Source organism: Parasteatoda tepidariorum, chromosome 5 (assembly GCF_982258835.1).
Source record: "Parasteatoda tepidariorum strain Cologne lab strain chromosome 5, Ptep-v5.0, whole genome shotgun sequence".
In the NCBI taxonomy this organism is placed as follows: Eukaryota; Metazoa; Arthropoda; class Arachnida; order Araneae; family Theridiidae; genus Parasteatoda; species Parasteatoda tepidariorum.
Window position 1 is genome coordinate 44575133 of NC_141759.1, and position 20415 is coordinate 44595547.

Consider the following 20415-nt stretch of genomic DNA (forward strand, 5'->3'; position numbering starts at 1 on the left):
TCAAAATTTTTAGCAAAGTTCAAGTTGTCTTAATGCTGACAGCTTTGACTTTTCATTCTGACATGTACTTGGGCATTGTGTACATTTAAGTATAGTGACATTTTATATTCGGACATTGTATGCATTTAACTTTATACAATGACATCAAAATTTTAAAATCAATGCAACATTAACAGAAATTAGTTTAAATAAAAAAAATATTGTGATAAATCGTGAAATATCTGTATACATTTCCTAATCATATATAGCTATAACATAAATATTTCATTTTCCATCTTACATTTAGAAATGAAATCTAAAAAAATCCATCAAACTAAGAAAAGGTTATTCTACAGTATTTGTAAGCATGACAAATAAATTCAGGATGTTTGGCTGACACCTTTTGTACATTTCAACGCAATATACTGACATCTAATTTTTAAAATCAATGTAAATTGGTTTAATTAGTAAAACAATATTGCGATAAATCGTGAAATATTTATATTTTCTGATGATACATCGTTGTAATAAAAATACTTCTTTGTCTATCCTGCATTTAGAAAGATGAATCCAGAAGAATTCATCTAAGTGAGAAAAGCTCATTCTACAACATTTGCATGTATGACAAATATATTCAGGATGTTTGACTGACACCTTTGAAGCGCTTCAACATAATATACTGACACCTAATTTTCAAAATCAATGTAAATTGGTTTAATTTGAAAAAATCTATATTGCGATAAATCGTGAAATATTTATTTTTTCTGATGATACATCGTTGTAATAAAAATACTTCATTGTCTATCCTGCATTTAGAAAGATGAATCCAGAAGAATCCATCAAAGTGAGAAGAGCTCATTTTACAACATTTGCATGTATGACAAATATATTCAGGATGTTTGACTGAATTCATTGAAGAGCTTTAACATAATATAATGACATCTAATTTTTAAAATCAATGTAAATTGGTTTAATTTGAATAAACCTATATTGCAGTAAATCGTAAAATATTCATATTTTCTAATGATACATCGCTGTAACAAAAATATATCATTTTCCATCCTACATTTAGAAAGATGAATCCACCAAAGTGAGAAACTCTAGTTCTAGAACATTTGCATGTATGACAAATATATTCAGGATGTTTGGCTGACACCTTTGAAGCGTTTCAACATAATATACGGACACCTAATTTAAATTTTAGAAGGAACGAATGCAACATTTCAAAAAGATACAAGATACATAAATTCTATTCATGCTTTCATAAAGAACTTAGCGTACATGTCTTAACTTCTTCAGTGCTAAGATACAAGCTATAATTTCTTTTTGAGAAACTGATCTTATTAAGATATTATATTAAACGTGACTATATTACAAAAGTCTGGTTTTTAACCCCACCTAAAATATTTTTACTAGTCACAAGTGGAAGTGAGAATATTTTTTTTAACCATATGAAAAAAAGGAGAAATTTGGTTGTCAGATGAAAATGATAAGTTCTATAATGTGACGTAGATTATAGAAACTGATTAGTGTAAGCTTACTTCACCTTGAGTTTAAAGATGGGTCTGAGTATGTCACATATGCAGCCACCGGGGCGGAAACCGTATACGCCCCCTCATCCGACATGGGAAAACCAAACGATTTAAAGGTCACCGAACACTGACAAACTCGACTTTGAAAGATTTTTAATTGAAAATATTAGTATTCAAAATACATGGGCATTAATTAAAAGAGTTAATCTGAAACTAAATTTTAAGTAAACTTACATTATATTTTTTAATAAAAAAATCCAAATTTAATCTGAACAAACTAAATTTTAAGTAAAATTATAAATTATGATTAAATTAAAAAAGCTAAAAATTATTGGAAACAATACAAATTTTAGATAAAATTACAGGTTTTGATTAAATATAAAATGTAAAATTAAACAAATTTATTTTAAGTAAAACTATGTGTTATAATTAAGGGATTAATTTCGCATTTAGACAATAAAAAAATTTCATTTATTTAAGAAATTTTTTTAATTTGAATATTTAATTATTTTCAAAGTTTTGTCATTTGAAAAATGACAAAACATGTAATTATATGCTTTGTAATTTATACTTATGTTTTTGAAGTTTAATAACTTAGTTTAAAAACATATTTTTTGTACAATTTTTGACATTGCCATGTCAATTTTTATGAAACTTGGTGAAGTTTGAATTATATAAACAGAAACTTCAACTATGGCAAATTCTCCATAGTCTTAAAAAATATTCTTAGTGGCGTATTGTACTATAATAAAAGAAGAATAAAAGAAGAATTTTGACCTTCACTAAATTACAAGTATTTTAAACTTCAGTTCTCATAAATTTTTATTAAGAAATCTGTTTTTTTTCTTCTTCAAAAGTTTCTGAGTAATATCATTGAAAACAATAATTATAATTCAATACCTTTGAAGAAAAAAATTGTAATTGGCTCAAATAATTAGATTCTCGGTATACACGCTATCTTTTAAACTTCCCCGTCTTACCATTGGAGTGATAACTTTTGAACACAGCTGCCAACTTTTTACGCTTCCTGGGAAAGCTTTTTCCAGTGGAAGCAAATTTTATGTTTTAATGTAGGATCTATTGCTTAGTAACTTCAATTTAAAATTATTTTCCACACTACCATATGTGAATGATTCAAAAATTCATATAAAAAGCCACTATCTACCAGTCTGGTTGTGGTAAGGTTTTTTAGATGCTGGTGAAATGAGCCATTAGTCTGAAAGTTGTAGTGTTTGATTGCTTACCACTCTATAAAATATTTTGCGAAAGCGTAGTTGTTGGCAGCCCTGCATTTGAATTAAAATTCATTTGACTGCAACGACATTTAGATATTTTTTTAGTGAATTTAAATTAAAATTTACATTTTATTGTCTGTCTAATGATCACAATTAGGATGAACATTATATGCTATTTTATATATGCTTTTTTGCCTGTTTATATATACTATTTTGTGAAAAAAAAACATTATCAAGAAAAAAGTATCATCCCTTTACTACGATTCTGGCCTGGGGTCACTGATAATTATTTCAATCAAACAATTCAAACCTAAGGTTGTCCAAATCAAACCTTCTTTAAAGAATATAGAAAGGCAAAGAGAACCAGCTCTTCGAATACGTAACTAACGTGGGGAACTTCTCTGTGCGGTATGGTATTCCAGAAAAGCAACTAACCAGGCGATCAACAAACTCAGATATAACGGAGCATCATATGTACCAAGATTCAGCCCACGCGCATGAGAAGCAAAGTAGCAGTCAGGAGGTACAACATCTGAGTACCGGTAGCGACAACTTTGCATGTATGGTTAAGGAAGCTGTCTGCTGCAAACCGCTTTTTATTCTGTCTTTCTATCTCTAAATATGTTAGCAGATTTAATCAACATGGGTGATATAAATGTATTCTCATAGAAATATCTTAATAGTACAATACTGATTGTACACTGAGTTGTCATTGTGAAGAACTCGGGTTCGATTCCCAGTGTTGGCTTGTAGCACATCCAGCTTCAGATAGATGAGTACCAGCTAGTCTGGGATTTAAAGACCAGGACTAAAGAGAATAGAAGGGCTGGTTCACTCCTTTGAAGAAACTCTCGCCGCGCCAATCCTCCGATTTTCTCTAGTGACGTCACTTTGGCGCAAAGCTCGCACTTTTACTTCAAGAACAGAGCGTTCGGCCTTACTAGCTCTAACTAATATTGGAGCATTTCTTTTCGTGACATATTCTAAGACATTTGTTATTGTCTATAATGACTTTCCTCAGTTTTTGCCGTAAATTTACAAAATTTTAAAACTATTAACGAAATGCCAGTTTGCGCGATTGCAACTTGCAAAAATTCTGATAGAAAAACAAAAGGAAAAAAAAATAATTTTCTGCATGTTACCAGAAGTAAATGAACAACTATGTAAAGACTGGATTCCGAAATGACACAGTTAATATAAAACAGCAATACGTTTTTTCTATCGTTAAGAACTTTTATAAAAATTCGTTATCTAAATCGAAACCGCCTCGTTACTTCCAAAAGAAAGGCATGTGAAAAAAATTAAAAAATGGATAAAGTCAAAGAAAATTAAATCGTAAGTAAAAAGTATAAATAAAATATATAGTGCACAGTTGAAATTTTCCTAATTTCATAACTTATTTTTTTAATGTAGTTATTCTAAATATTTTTGATTCTTTTAAAAATTATATTCTCTTGAATTTAAATATCTATAAATTATATCATCTTAAATTTGAATATCTATAAACAATTGTAAAATTTCTAATATCATTATAAACCTAAATTATTATTTTGTTTCAGTAATTAGCGTTTAAGGTTGATGTTTCCTAATGATTAAGTATGAACAAATTGCTGTTAACGGCATATTTTAAAATCAGGGATTCTAAATTTAACTCAACTTATTGTTATAAAAGAATATGTAGACAAAAAAGTGTCAATATATGCTTTCATTTATCTTAATAATTAAAGTTAAAACTGAACCCTTTAAAATAAAGCATTTATAGTGTCATTTTCGCCAACTAGTAAAATATTTTTATAAGTTTAAAATGGTATTTTTTTAATATAATGGCCAAGAAAGTTTTTTTAAACTATATTTATGAATGGAAATAATGTGTTAATTAAGTAAAGTTTGAAAGCTAATAACCAGAAAAAGTCTAACTTATTTTTACAAAGAGAAAGATGCAAAGTTATCATAATATCATTGCTTGCAATCTCCGAGATCTGTGGACACAGTGACGTCATGAGGAAAGAAATCGTAGCTTCAGCTCTAAGAGCGGAGTGAACTAGCCCTTCTATTCTCTTTAGCCCTGTTTAAAGACAGTCTGTGCACAGTGCTGACCACATTGCTACAATCATGCCGTTGGTCACGAAATTGTGGAGCCTTAACCCCCTTGTCTCCTCTGGCACACATTGGGCTGTTGCGAGAATGCTTTACTTTTTACAGTACTGTTTATGAACAGTGCAAAAATGCAGAACAAATCAATAATAAATAAAAGAGAACTTTTCATTTCCTCTCCAATTCTTCCCCAACCCCAGTACTGGTCGGAAGAAGAGGAGGGTGAAAACCTGTCACAAAATATTCTGATGTGCCTCAAAATGTTGCTTTTTTCTTAATATACAGAGACCATACCAAGTTTAAGAGGATCGGTTTACATTATGTTTATCGAAGCTAGCATTCTCTCCCTATGTATATTCTTTGCCTTAGTCCCAGAAAAATGGACCAGTGTTAATTTCGAGCTCTGTACTAAAGATATTTTAAATATTTTTACTTAAAATAATTGAAAACTGTTAATTTTAAAACTAAATACTCTAGCATTTTTCAATTACGATAATTATATCGATTTCTTAATTATTTTTTTAAAATTTTCAAAAGTTAAGAGAATTTATCGATTTAAATATTTTTATTAAAAAATAGATTCGGACATATTAATATGTTAATTTGTAAAGCTTTCCCTGAATACCGCTGTGCGTTCGTGTAAAAATTAATAAGTTCCGGGAAATAATAATCAGTGATATTTTGAATTTTTTTAAAAATAATTAATTAAAGTGATTAGGAAAAAAGTCTTAATAGTCTAATAACTCATTGACAAACAATATATATAATAGACAAAACAAATATGTATTTTAAATTATTTTTTAAAGTCGATGTTTCGAGTATAATCATTAGCTTATATTTTCAGATGTGACTTAATAATTTTTTTTGATAAAATCTCAATTTATTCTCATTTGTCTTGAAGATTAAAGTATTGTTTACAATTTATTTAAAATGCACTGTCAAAAAATTCTTTTTGTTTTTATACGTAATATTTCACGTTTCATTAAGCTATTTCAGTGTGATTGCTGTTTTAAAATAGTTTAATACCTGTTCTTCGTACGGGGTAAGTTAATATATTTTAGATAACATTACGTATTCTTGTACAAAGTTGAAAGGTTGCTCAAACCTAGATAATAAATTTTTATTTTTTATTATTATTTGGCTTTACTCGGAGGTTTAATATTATAAGATAAAGAAGCGAATTTCAATTATTCAAAAGACAGATTATTTACACTCAGTATTAAATGAAATATCCCAAGAAACTCAAGCAGAACAATAATTTTGATAAGATAAAAACTTCATTTACTTCACAAATTTTTGAAGGTGGTAAAAATTGACGTGTTTCAAGCTCTCAATAATAGACGTCTATTCATTAGCGTGGGCACCTATTTTTGAACGCTCAAAACATGTCGACTCTTATGATCATCTTCATATATTTGAAGCAAATGAGATTTTATATTAATCAAATACACTCAGTATCAATATACTCAGTATCCTTTAAGATTGAAAAATAATGCTATTATTCATTGATCCCAGCAACACATAATAGTTAAGGATTACATCGCTCAAGCAATTATTTGAACAACGTGTTCAAGCAATTATTTGAACAAACTCAAGCAGAACAATAATTTTGATGAGAAAAAACTTCATTTGCTTCAAAAATTTTTGAAGGTGGTAAAAGTTGACGTGATTCAAGCGCTCAAGAATAGACGTCTATTCTTTAGCGTGGACACCTATTTTTGAACGCTCAAAATATGTCGACTCTTATGACCATCTTCATAAGTATTTGAAGCAAATTTGATTTTATATTAATCAAATGTACTCAGTCTCAATATACTCAGTATCCTTTACGATGGAAAATAATGCTATTTTTCATTGATCCCAGCAACACATAACAGTTAAGGATTACCTCGCTCAAGCAATTATTTGAACAAAGTGTACTATTGTACGGAGTTTAATATTTTTTATTTCTTTTAATATTGATTTTATGTTATTCCAATTTTAAAAAAAAACGTTTCTAAAGAGTTTTTATAAACAAAGGTGTATTATAAGCGGAGTTGGATAGTTTTCTAATAAAATTAATAAGTGCCCTCCCCCCATCTGGATTTTAATAATGTTTACCTGTCAATAATCGATCAAAAATTAACGGCTATTAAAGAACGAGAAAAGAAATTGTAAACTGTATTGCAGATCTGTAAGCATTCATACGTAATCTTTTAAATTAAGCGAATGTAAAAAAAAAACATAATTTTTTGTACAGTATAATTTATAACAATATTTGTTTTGATTTAGCCATCACTACATCTTGATGAATCGGAAACAAGAACTACTAAACTAAACTCAGTGGAGCGACAGCTCATAGAGGGCCAAGGCCTACTGTGCCCATCTCAGTTTTCTTGACCTTGGGCTCTGGGGAGCAGGAGCAGATGCTCCGGTTAGGTGATCAGCCGAAGCGAAACCCTAGTGTTTAGTTCCCAAACATGCTTGGTACTCATTTATCGACCCACTGAAGTGATGAAAGGCTGAGTCAACCTTGCCCGCCCCGAGGATCGAACTCAGAACCTGTGGCACGGGAGCACGTAGCACTACCACTCAACCACCGGGAGTCAACTAGAACTACTGCTTGCGCGCATTTTTCAAATTTTAAGATCTGTTAGTTTTTCTTATATCTCCAGAGTTCACGAACTTGACTGGACTGGAGAAAAACAAATAAACAGACATAACCAGTTACTTTTCCTTTTATTAAAATAAATTTCAAAAATATTTTTTTTTCTTTTTTTCTTTTTTTTACTAAAAATTTTTTTTGCACACTATTATAAATGCTGAAGATTTCTAATTAATATTTAAATTAAACTTCAAAAGTAACTATTTAATGTTTATTGCACTATCAAAAATGGATACTGAAATATCACGAAACTTTCTTCATTTTTGACAAAACCGTTTCCTGGCATATGCTTCGAGCAACAATAACGTTTAAGGGACGAAATAACTATCGTCACATGTTCGAAGAAACAAATATTCTCAAAATTAAAGAAATATTTCATAATTTCATTTTTTCTTTTCGAAAAAAATACGTTGCTCCTAATTTACTAATTTTTCTAATAATCCCTTTATTGTGGGCATCATATAGGGGGATCAATGCTACCCCAACAATACAAGGAACGAAGGATCAGAGAGATAAATTACGCTCATGCCCGAAACGGGATACGAATGCGGGATCTTACTGGTACGAGATCAACTTCTTGACCACCCTACAGACTGGTTGGCCTATTTTGTATCTTTAATTTCGATCGTGACTATTAGTGACTAAATTAGATCTAGATGTTATTTGATCTCGTGTTATTTAATCTAGTCTTCATTCGAGTTAGCAATAGTTCAGTATAGCAGTAGTTCAAGAAACATTTTAGTCACATATGTGAGAGTTCTTGTTTCGTCACGAATTTCGTGATTTTGTGAAGAAATGATTCTCAAAATTAACGGAATACAACTCAAAGATTGCTGAATTTTCAAAAGTGAGAATTTTTTTTCTGATAGTTTGGAAAATTGTAATTTTTATACTTACTTAAATAATAATAATAATATTAGTTCTAATTATGAAATAAGTCTTTACGCATATTACGTATTTTAAGCGGTGTCCATTTTCTGTCCATTGCATTGTCGGTGCCCTCTTCCAGCATTTTGAGTCATGTCAGAAATAATATGCCCAACAATGATGCACAAATAACTAACTCCCTCCTTCCCTAGGTTCTCGCATAATATTTGATCAACTTTTAAGAACATGTAATTACTTAGAGAATTTGTACAATATTGTACTGCAACGTGAAATGAAACGTCTCATAATTTTATTATAAATTTAATTTCTTGTGCCATGGGACACATCCTTACAATAACAAACCCATGATATCATCATTGAAATCCAGTGATAATCTGAACTAACTAAATTGAGCATTTTTTATTTTCTTTCAGCCATGAGCCTGCCTCCAAATGGCAGCCAACAATCACCTCACCATCATTTGTTACCACCAGAATGTTCAACATCTTCTCAACACCATTATACGCCGACCACAAGTCGGCGGCAAAAGGTTTGCGGGGCATGCGGTGATCGAGCAAAAAGCTACCATTTTGGCGGGATCTCTTGCGACAGCTGCAAAGCCTTCTTCAGGCGGTCAGTACAGAATGAAGCTTTCAAGAATTTTCACTGCCCTTACGAAGGAAAATGTGAGATCACCATCACTTCAAGAAAGTGCTGTCAGTATTGCAGATTTAAAAAGTGCCTCTCTATCGGTAAGTCTATATTAACTTTTTACAAGAACATCCCAAAATATATGAAAAGCTTGAGGTATTGTTTTCAGACTTGATAACAGCTCAATACACATAAACATTTTATTGCCTGCAAGAAAATTGTGGAGTTTTAATATCAATAATTAGCTTAACCCAGTACTTTCAGGTTACAAAAGTACACATGAAATGCGGACATGTTTACTCACTTTGTGAAAAAAATTAGTGGTGTATATTTCTTTATACTATGCAAGGCTGACCATTTCCTGTTCTTCCTGTAAAAATTTCTTCTGGTTCTTATATTTTATAACCGTCGTTGCCAATTTTATGGGCTTACGACTACTAATGCTCAACTTCGTAGCCTTGTAATTTTGAATTCAATCCAGAAGACAAAGGAACTCCTGGATCGAGTATTGGGACAAATTTGCTTTCGTGGAGGTAATTTTCGATGGGGCTAACCCACATTTGCGTTACATGGAGAGGAAGACCACGAGAACTTCCCACGGTTAGCCTGACGGCAAGGGGGCTTCCATGATCCATCTGCCACTGAGGATATTTCACGTTGGCACTGTGGTCAATGCAAGTCGGATGCGGAATTCGTATCGACTGGGGTTCGAAAACGGTTCGCCGTATTGGAAGGCGAACGTTCTATTCCCTGAGCTATCGCGTCTCTGGTACCAATGTTTGTGCTTTAATATATGATTCTTCGTTTCAATGCATGGTTCTCGAGTTGTGGTGGCACAGAGGATAGAGCACCTCCCAGTGAGGTGAGCCGGGTTCGAATCCCAGCCACGGCTGGTCGATACGAATTCCGCATCCGACTCGCATCGACAGCAGTGCTAACATAAAATATCATCAGTGGTAGACAGATCATTGGTTCGAGACTCCTTGCCGTCAGACTAACCGTGGGAGGTTTTCGTGGTTTTCCCCTCCATATAACGCAAATGCAGGTTAGTTCCATCAAAATTCCTCCACGAAGGCAAAATTTCTCCCAATACTTGATCCTGGAGTTGCCTTGTCTTCTGTACTGGGTTCAAAATTACAAGACTACTGCGTTGAACATTGGTTGCCGTAAATTCCAAAATTGGATCTTCTGCTCAACGGCTGTCAGAAATAAAATAAAATATATGATTCTTTGTTTTAATGTATGTTTCTTCGTTTCACTGTATGATATTTTGTTTTATTTGAATCTTCGTTTGAATATATGAATCATCGTTTTAATATATGATTCTTTGTTTAATAAATTTGACTTGTTTAATAAAGTGATTTGCTTACCACTACATTGGAATGATTCAAAATTTTATGTAAAAAAAAGCCACTTTGTTCCAGTTCGCTCGTAGTGAAACTTTTAAGATGTTGGCAAAATCAATCTGAATTCTGAAACCATTAGTTTTTGAATTGTCTACCATTCAGCAAAATATTTTGAAATAGCGCAGTAGTTTTCAGCACAGTTCAAAGTACATATTTTTGATACTTTGAACTCTAGATTTTTTTAAAAATAAAACAATGTTTTTTACTTGATCCCAATATAAATAGTTGTATATAAACATATTAGTATAGGCAGAACTAACTTGTTTATGAAAAATAAGTCCTCATTAATAATCGAGTTTTAAATATATTTCAAGAGCTATACAACCGATTTCGCTCATTATTTGTATTTTGAGAAGTAATATTTCATTCTTCAAAATTATGTGAAACATTGTATACCTTAGAACTTAAAGTTTTTTTTGACTATTTTTAAACGAAATAATAAAAATAATAATTTTTTTTATTAAAAGCTGTTTTTTTTAATGAAATTATCGTTAAATAATTTTTATATTTGTGTGAAATTTTCTTTTATTTCGCTTAATAAGTTCTTGAGAAATGACGAAATACGCAAAAAGTAAAATTGACATGAAGAGGTCCAAACTTATTATCACTCACCTGACCAAACTATGTTGACCATATCTTCCAGATTAAGGCTACCACCAAAGTTTTTGGGGTCAGAAATCTGAATCCATCATATATAAAGGTATGTTTATTCAGAGACAGTACGTTTTTGTGTCTGATTTTGAACTTATATTATCCTCTGAACTAATTAATTAGCCTATTGGAATTCCCTCCGTCGAACCATTAAGACTAAGTTTTTACGGGAAGATCAGATCATTAGATCAAAAGTTATACTGGTTGATCCTTTCTTTGTGCACTGTACGCACATAGTACCTTTCAACATAATGACCCTAAAGTTTCAGGTATATTATTTTAACAAGCGTTCTAACTCTTTTCTCATAACAATGCACTACTGTGTTGTGAGACAGGCTCATTAGCCACAAAAATGATTATTAATCTAGGAACTTTGGTCTGCAAATCTTGCCGCAGTGAAGATATCGACCTTTATCGTAAACATGTGTTCACTATCATCTATCAGCAATGTGAAATGAATCTTTAGCTTCATTTTTCGCTTCAGAATAATAGTTTGTATAGGGAAATTACTGATTCATACTTGAACTCCTGATTAACGCTAGGTTTACGGGACGCGTCATTTTGACGCATTTCGAGTTTTGTAAGGAAAATTATAAAACCCGTTTAAATTTTTATTTTATCTCTTGTAATGACTTTTAACCATTGATCGAGGTAAATATATATTTAAATCTATTTTCTTCAAAAGCGTTGAAATAATGAAATTCTCTATGTGGTATACTTATCTCTACGGATATGCATAAATTTGACGCGATCATAATTTAGACAAAATTTTGAGTAAACAAGCAATTATTACATCAATAATAAAGAGGAATGTACCGACAATACTTCGATTCGTTATCCGATATCGTTATCTCAAATAAAACAAGCGATAAACAACTGTTGCCGATAAGCAATAATGGGAAGAACAAACGCAGAATGTCAATTGATGTCAAATTTTGAAGGCTTTAGTTGCTTAGTTCGAGTATTGAAACATAAAATACTAGAATATTTCATAAATATATATCTCATTTCTTCATTTTTTTTCTTATAGCATACAACTGCTCCGGACATGCCAAAATAATTAAAAAAAATTGTAAATAACAACTAAGTAAATTTTGAAAGTATAAATAGTGAATTATATAAGCGTACGATTTATTTAGAAATAGTAATGGATTAAAATCTACTAAATTGAATTTATTAAATTAAGAATCACATTTATATGTATTCTTTCATACGTCCAATTGACGCGTGTTCGTAGAGATAGGTATATAAGAAACGTCCGTAAACATAGTATTAAAAACAACCTTCGAAATAAAATATTAAACTCATGTCCACCATGTAATTCTTTTAATTCACTACTTGACCAATTGTGTTGTGATGCAATTGCATAAGAAATTGTAAAATAGTTTTGCGAACACGTCAAAATTGTTTCGATAAGAAAAATTGACTGATTAATTGCAGACTAGCAGTTCATATGAATTCCGATTCCACATTTGAGATTTCTTCTCTACATCCTACTAGGTTATTTAAATATTTTTCGTATGATAGATACCAATCTTTTGTTACACGTATATCAGGGGCCTCATGTGATTATTCATTTGGGAGACTATCGTTACATAATCATAAGGTAAACTTTTAATTTTTCGAGGATAACAATTTTGGTGAAATCCACCTAGGCATTAAGGTGCTTTTGTGTTATTCATCAGAAGTAGCAGAAACTTGTAAAGTATCTCACTGGAAGAAACAATACTTAAAAGCCAGTTGGATGTGAAGATGTCACCTTTTGAATAATCGTATCATTATATTGTCTCAAACCCTCAATCTAATAATAGGTATTTGGTTAAGTTTTTAAATTTTTCGAATTAATTTAATTTAGTTTTATTGGTAACAGGTATTGAAATAATTTACGAACACATTTAAGGAGATATCTGTTTAATGTTTTCTACTAACAAGGGAGACAAGGGTAGTGTGACTCGCCGATTTTGAAATAATCTAGTGGGATGTATGCCTTATGAGGAATAATTTTAGGGGGTAACATTCGTTTTGGCCCATAGAAGGTCCTATGAGAGATATAAAATAATTCAAAATGTATAAAAATCAGTATTTTATTACTTAAATGCAGACTATTAGTTATTGTAATTATCTCATACTCCAAATAATTTGCAATTAATTAGTTAATTAATTAGCAAAATAATTATTAATTAGTTATTAATTAATTATTAATTAATTAATTAATTTGCAATTTAAGAGTCCAATTAATTTGAAAAATTTTTTGAAAAAAAAATTACCGAAACTTGATGCAAATTTTTTTTTTAAATTAACCATTCTGAAAAACTACAGATATATAAAATTTTCGAAATCAATTTTTACAATAAATATGCATTATATAGCAGGTGAAAGTACTACAAGATTAATTGGAGTATGAGATAATTACAATAACTAATAGTCTGCATTGAAGTAATAAAATACCGATTTTTCTATGTACTGAATTATTTTTTATCTCTGATAGGACCTTCTATGGGTCGAAACGAATGTTGTCCCCTAAAATTATTCCTCATAAGGCATACATCCCACTAGTTTATTTCAAAATTGGCGAGTCACACTTCCCTAGTCTCCCTTGTAAGTGTGGTTTCTAATAATACTAACAATAAAATACCATTTTGAACATCTGATGTCAAAACTGAGTACGATAAATGTGGGATAATTTTTTCTAATCCTGCATGAGTTCTTTTGTTGTATACAATGTAATTATTCCAAGTGTTTGATCTTACAGGTATGGAAACCGGATGGGTAATGACAGAAGAAGAAAGGTTAGCTCTTGTAAAAAATAGAATGGAACGAAAACAGAGACAAGGTACTCAAGAGTTTACGACACAAGTACAAGAATCTAGTAAGAAGGCATACCTTGGAATTCCATTCTCCGAATACGAACCAGATGTTAGTGATTTGTCAAAAATTTTGTCATCTGAGAATATGCAGTTGATAGAATTTTTAGTCAATGCCTATGAATCTAGTTATAACGAAGTGCCTTTTAGTGACAATATATCGAAATCAGCTCCCTCATCTGGGCGAACGAGAACTGAAATACTCGACATGTTTTTCACGACGGTTAAGCAGTTTACGAACTTTTCACAGAAACTAGAATCATTTAGAAAAATAACGCAACACGATCAAGAGATTCTACTGCGAACTGGTGTCTTAGAACTCTGCTTTATCCGCGGTGCTTATGTTTACGACGATAAATTAGCCAGGTGGCCGCATACTGGAAAACCGATGTACAGGAACTCACCAACACTGGATGCTGAAGACATTAAAAAATTGGTGTCAACCGAGCTTTACAATAAACATATGAAATTCATCAGAAGTGTGAAAGACTTGTGCCCTGATGAGGTGACCACTATGTTACTGTTGGTGACAGTCCTGCTTTCTCCTGATAGACCAGGATTGGAAAACGAAGCTCTTGTCGCTGAAGAACAGGAAAAATTCTATTTATTAATGAAAAAATACATGTCCTGGCGTTATGGGGAAGAAAATACATTGGTGTTATATCCCAAGTTGCTCCTGAGGTTGCCTGACTTGAGGGAACTAAACGACAACCACACAGATTACAATTTAAGACTTGCCACGGAAGAAATCCAACAAATTCAACAGAAGTTGTCTTCTCTCAAAATAGATTCGTGTTTTCAAAAATCTGAAACAACTAGCAGCGAAAGCCAATCTACTTCACGTCCGCCATCTGCAGCACCTAGTAGCAGTGACTCATCCTATAGAGTGCCTTGGAGTTTAACTCGAGATGTTCTCAGAATTCCAACTTCTCCTCTTTCGCAAGAAGAAGAATCGAGTTCCAGTGAAAGTTCTGATAGAACAGGGCAATATAAATCTTAATGGAGTAACCAGATGGGCTTTACCATGCTTCGTATCTTTCTTATGGTGCTTTATGAAATCAACCATGACAAACATTTTCTTTTCACTGATGATGAATCTTAATTTATTTTGATACTTACTGCCTGGGAAGTGAGAATATTTAATACACAGAAGGAAAATTATCTACGAGTGTTATTGTCATAAGTTATTTTAAAGCGTATATTTCTTTCAAGTATAGGTGTATATATTTAAAAGAAAAGTGATGAATTTTATCATAGCTTCCATGAACGATTTAATGTGCAATTATAACAGTGAGAGAATAGAGCTGTTGCAAATATATTTGAAAATTGATTTTGAAATGTATAATTGATATTGATATGAACAAAGTAAGGTTTAGAATTGTTTTTAAAGTGGCTTGATTGTCTTTTTCAAAATGAATTTATATTTTTTTTCTAAGTTTTATTTAATCCTGATAATTAAATTTCCATTAAAAGCACTACTTTCCCCTTAAATAAAATGAAAAAGGTCAGCTTTTGCATGCAGGAAAACTCCTAACTTAAGCTAGAAAACTAGTGCTGTAAGGGTTAGTACTCGTTTAGATATAATTTATCAAGAGCTACCTTCAATTTATTGAAAAAAAATATTATTGTCCCCAACTTGTGCTAAAATTTTAGTTTCTACTGTTTTACGTTTCACATAATTTGCAGATTACTTGTAGAAGCAAATCTGAGACTACTGCTACGATTTTATGCCTGACTGTGATTTATATATATATTTGAAAAGAGATGCCACGCACAATGATCTCAACAAGACTTCTTAAAACAGAGTTTATAAACCTATTTTGTTGTATACGAAACAAAAAGTATAAATTGATATTTTTGCTTAATGTTTTATAAAACTGTGCTCTTTAATTAGGGCGCTAACTGCTGAATGTGCGTAGACATAACTGATCAACAAGTTTCCAATAAACTAGAAATCAAAAATCTATTCTTTATAAGCAAACTTTGTTCGTCCAATGCTAACCCCTTGGGGACGGGTGATTCAGAAAAGCATTCTTACAAAATCAGAATCAAGTTGTAATTAAATAAAAAACGGTAACTTAAATGTAGTCGTTGCTAATTTGATCGACTTACTTTGCTTTTACTTTAATTATTGTTAGTTTAATCATACATATAATCAGTGTTAATTCAACGTATAACTAAATAGTTTTATTTTGAACAAAGTAATGGTGAATTAAATAAATCAAACAATTATAACTCCGCCCACAAATAAAGTGCTAAATAAATACTTTGATTACCAGTTTTATCTTTTTACCTTGATTCAGTTTTATCTTTATTTATAGTGCAAAAATAATCCGGAAATATTTAAATAATGAAGTATAATAAATATGTTTGCTGCAATGTGCAACGTAATTATTAATTATTTTTATTTTGAATGTTCATTTCTACAATATTCAGTGAAACAGGTGTTGTAATCTGAAGTCACTTTTCTATTTTCTGAAAAAAAAGTTATCAAATTTGCATGGATGCATTTAAATTTTGATGAGCTATTTCCCAGTATTTTTTTTTTCGTATCAAAGACAGGCTAGGCATGTGGCGTTATTTTTTGTTTGCTGCACAAATGATGTAAATTTGCAGTAAAAAAAAATCTCTTATAATGTCTATATTTATGAATGATTTTATATGTTTATGGATTTTTTGGATAGTGTATAAGAATTATTTAGTATTTGTTGTTGTTGTTTTAACTTTATATTTATTAAATATTGGACTATTATTTAAGTTAGTGATACTATGTTGGATTATTTAAGCAGTAAGTGTTAAATCAGATTTAAATGAAGTATGTACTTAAGTTATGTCTCTATCATTATTGAAATGTGTTTACTGTGGTGGCATAGATTTTGCTGCCATATTCTTCTGTGATGTAATAGTGAGCGATTCCATGCGATAATTTTGCTTGTCAATAAAATTTACCTATAGTTTTATGAATTATATATTTATTACATTTCAAATTACACTAGGTGGGCCGGGATAGCCTGGTCGGTAGGGAGCAGGGCCCATGTCCGAGAGTTCGTGGGTTCGAACCCCGCCGAACGAAGACTCCCCGTATAGTAAAATGGTGACTGATGCACGTTAAATCTGTCGAGTCGCAAAGTCCTCCATGTTCCCATAACAAATCAAGACCTCTGGGGGTACTGGATTGGAGATCGATCGTTCTCTGATTCAGGTCAAAATTACGATCTGTCGATGAATGTATGAATGGCTCCACCCTATAAACAGGTGCGACGAATGGTGTGGCAGAAGTCGAATTCTTGGCCATAGATGGAGCCACTGGAAAACAAGAGCAATCGCACCCCTCTGCCTAAACAGGCATACGAAACCAACCAACCATTTCAAATTACACAAGGTGAAACATCTGAATAACATTAAATCTATTTCGTATTAGCAGTTTTAATTCCCTCATAATGCGATATACGCCTTACGTTCTGTAGTGCAACGATGTGTGATTTTATTCGATAATTTTACTTGTCAATAAAATGTAATTTTATCTGAATTGAATGAATATATAATTCATAGAGCAACAGTACATAGTTTTATGAAAAATAAATTTATTTTGTTTTAACTGATATTTGATATCTATGATATTAATTTCGTCGCAATGCGATATTAATTTCATATTAATTTTGCAGTACACTCTACAGTAATGTAATAGTGACCAAATCCATGTGATAGTCTTATTTGTCAATAAAATTTTACTTATAGTTTGATAAATTATTTATTTATTACGTTTCAAATGACAAAAAGCCCGGCATTAGAATAATATTAGATCTATATATTTGGTATTTATGATACTAACTTCATCATTATCCGATATTAGTGTCACATTAATTAATGACTGTATCATATGCTGCTGTATTATAATAGTCAGCAATTTAATGCGATAGTTTTGCTTGTCACTAAAAGTTTCCCATAGTTGTATGAATTATATATTTGTTACGATACATTAAATTAAATCTATGTATTTGGTATTTGCGATATTAATTTACTCGTAATACGATAATAGTTGTACGTTCTGTAATGAAAACGTGTGTTATTCCCTTCGATACTTTTGCTTGTCAATTAAATGTTTTAATTTTTTGAATTGAATAAATATATAATTCATAAAACTATAGATGTATAATTTTATGATTTATATATATTTATTAAGTTTCAAATGGGAAAACGAATGGCAAAATATCAACATATCATTAAAGCGATCTGGAATTTAATGAAGATTAGATTTTTTCAAAAGAGAGGGAAACGGAAGTTTTACTATATAGACAAATAGTTAAAAAATTATTATTAAAATTTTTATATGAAAATAGCACAGCTTCGTAGTTATACCGACCAACATATTTGATATTATTATGTAAACAAGTAAAGTATTAGAACCTTGTATTCTTCCAATCTTACTCAAATGAGATCAAAACAAAGTCAATAGTAATAGTTCAGAAATTAACAAATTTACAGGCATTGAGCATACAATTGGGCCAATGGCTAAGAGGTTGTGAGTTCGATGTCGCTGACCGAGGACACCTCTTGTACAAAATGGTGACTGGTGAGCACTAAATTTCCTGGGGTCTCCTCCCAATTCCCATAACAAACAAATTGGATCGGAGATTGATGGTGCTCTGGTTCAGGTTAAAATTACGATGTGCGGATGGTTGGATAATGTGTGAATGTGTCCTCTCAGTAAAACGGTTTGTGACATATGTGTGAGACAAAATTCGAATTCTTGGTCATAGATGAGGTCAATGAAAAACAAGAAGAAGAGCACCCCTCTGACTTAAAATAGGATTGACAGTATTGACAAGACAATAACAAGTAACACCTAAACTTTTATACAAGGAACTATTCCTTACTTGTCTGGATAGTAATGTCAGATGAATGTCTTTGGTAGAAAAACAAAGTTGTACTTTCAATACATAAAACCTTAACTTCTAAATTTATGGTTTCGGTTTTATTTAGTTAAGCGTAAAAAATTTATTGGATCTGATGCTTCTCTTGCCAATATAGCAATAGAGGTGTAGAATGATAAAAGTAAAAAATTTAACTTTTTATGTGTAAAAACTTATGTGTAAAATATTAGCACTGTGAAGATTGCCTTGGCTTCAATTGATTTAGCTTAAAAAAACGAAGGAAACAATACCTTACATGTTCACATAAGAATTTCAGATTCGTTAGTAGGTTATTGTTATTTTTTAAAATTAAAAATTGAAATTTATTAATATTTTTCACTTTTCAAATTTCTTATAACTTTTGAACTATTAGTACTAAAGATCTGATTTTGGTGTTATTCGTTCGGCATAACACAAGGATGCATGTTCCTTATTCTGACACCTTTTTCACCTAAATAAATTACAGGTGGCAGCTTAAGCTTACCTCTAGTAAAGGGCAAACTTCATGTGTCCATATTGGATTCAAACTTTTAAAACAATTTCAAACTTACCTCTGATTATTTCCGTACTGAGTCCTTTTTGTGTCATGGAAATTGTCCTCTGACTCAAATATGCATTTTTGATATTCGCAAGATTATTTACGTTAAAATCTACTCTCTAAATTACACCCGCATCGTTTTTCAAAATTTAACGAAAGCTAATCTGCTTTTAACTTCCTACAGAAAAACTAGTTGATTCTAAAGCTTGACCCTGGAAATCACTTTCTTCCTCAGTTGATATCTAAATAATTATAAAAGCATACTTTAATGATAGTGATAACGGAACATCCTGTTTATAAAATAAGAATGAAGGAATTGCATTTAATATTATTTTAAACTATATTAGTCCATTTAAAAATATTCAAGTTTGTTAAATTTTAAACTAAAATTCATTTATCATTTTGAGTTAATCCTAAGGTCTTTCTCTTCTGCTTACATTATCCACTTTGTTGCATGAAACAAAATTTAAATTTCTTTTGAGAAGCAATCACGCAAAAATAATACTTATTTGTAAAATTAAATGTGATTTTTCTCACACATTATTCTAATCACCAGAATATTCATTTGCTAATCAAAATTTTCCCTCTCTTAAATATTCATTTAAGACCCTTAATATTAGTACTGAACATAAGCATTTTTCGCAAAGCGATTCTATCCCCCCCCCAAAAAAAAGCGATTTAAATTAAATAAACAACCGGTCACTTTTCCCCCATCCCTTTTTTATTCTTTTATAAATAGCTTAATGATTAAAGTACATCGATGCAGAAAGACTCTGGAAAACAGAATTTTCATTATTCAGAATTTTGATTCTTCAGAATCCGTCATTAGTGCTGGAATGGTTCGTGTGGAAGGAGAGTTTTTTAAGAATTCACATACATTTAACGTAAGGTATACATTAAATATAATTTTCCTCCCCTAAGTCATTTTTAACTAAATTTTTCACATATTTAAAATATTTTTATTGTTGAATGAACTTTTTATAACCATAGATTATTACTAATATGATTTTCTTTTTTTAAAAAAAATAATTCAATCCAAAA

General features: G+C 31.0%; 1 protein-coding gene across 4 annotated transcripts in view; it reads left to right on the forward strand.

Moving 5' to 3' along the window:
- The window catches only part of LOC107436601 (thyroid hormone receptor beta), a 78712-nt gene extending 61796 nt beyond the window's left edge, over positions 1-16916 (forward strand). For 2 of the 4 annotated variants that reach the window (XR_015433696.1, XR_015433697.1), the window contains 3 exons: positions 8786-9103; positions 13812-15919; positions 16227-16916. Coding sequence is in view for 2 of the 4 variants with exons in the window: in XM_043051519.3 (XP_042907453.1) it covers positions 8786-9103; positions 13812-14923 (1430 nt within the window). In the remaining 2 variants the exon portion in view is untranslated. Of the gene's footprint in view, positions 1-8785; positions 9104-13811 lie in introns of all 4 variants that reach the window. The other 2 variants (XM_043051519.3, XM_071185099.2) reach the window with 1 other exon arrangement.
- The last annotated feature ends 3499 nt before the right edge of the window (positions 16917-20415 follow it).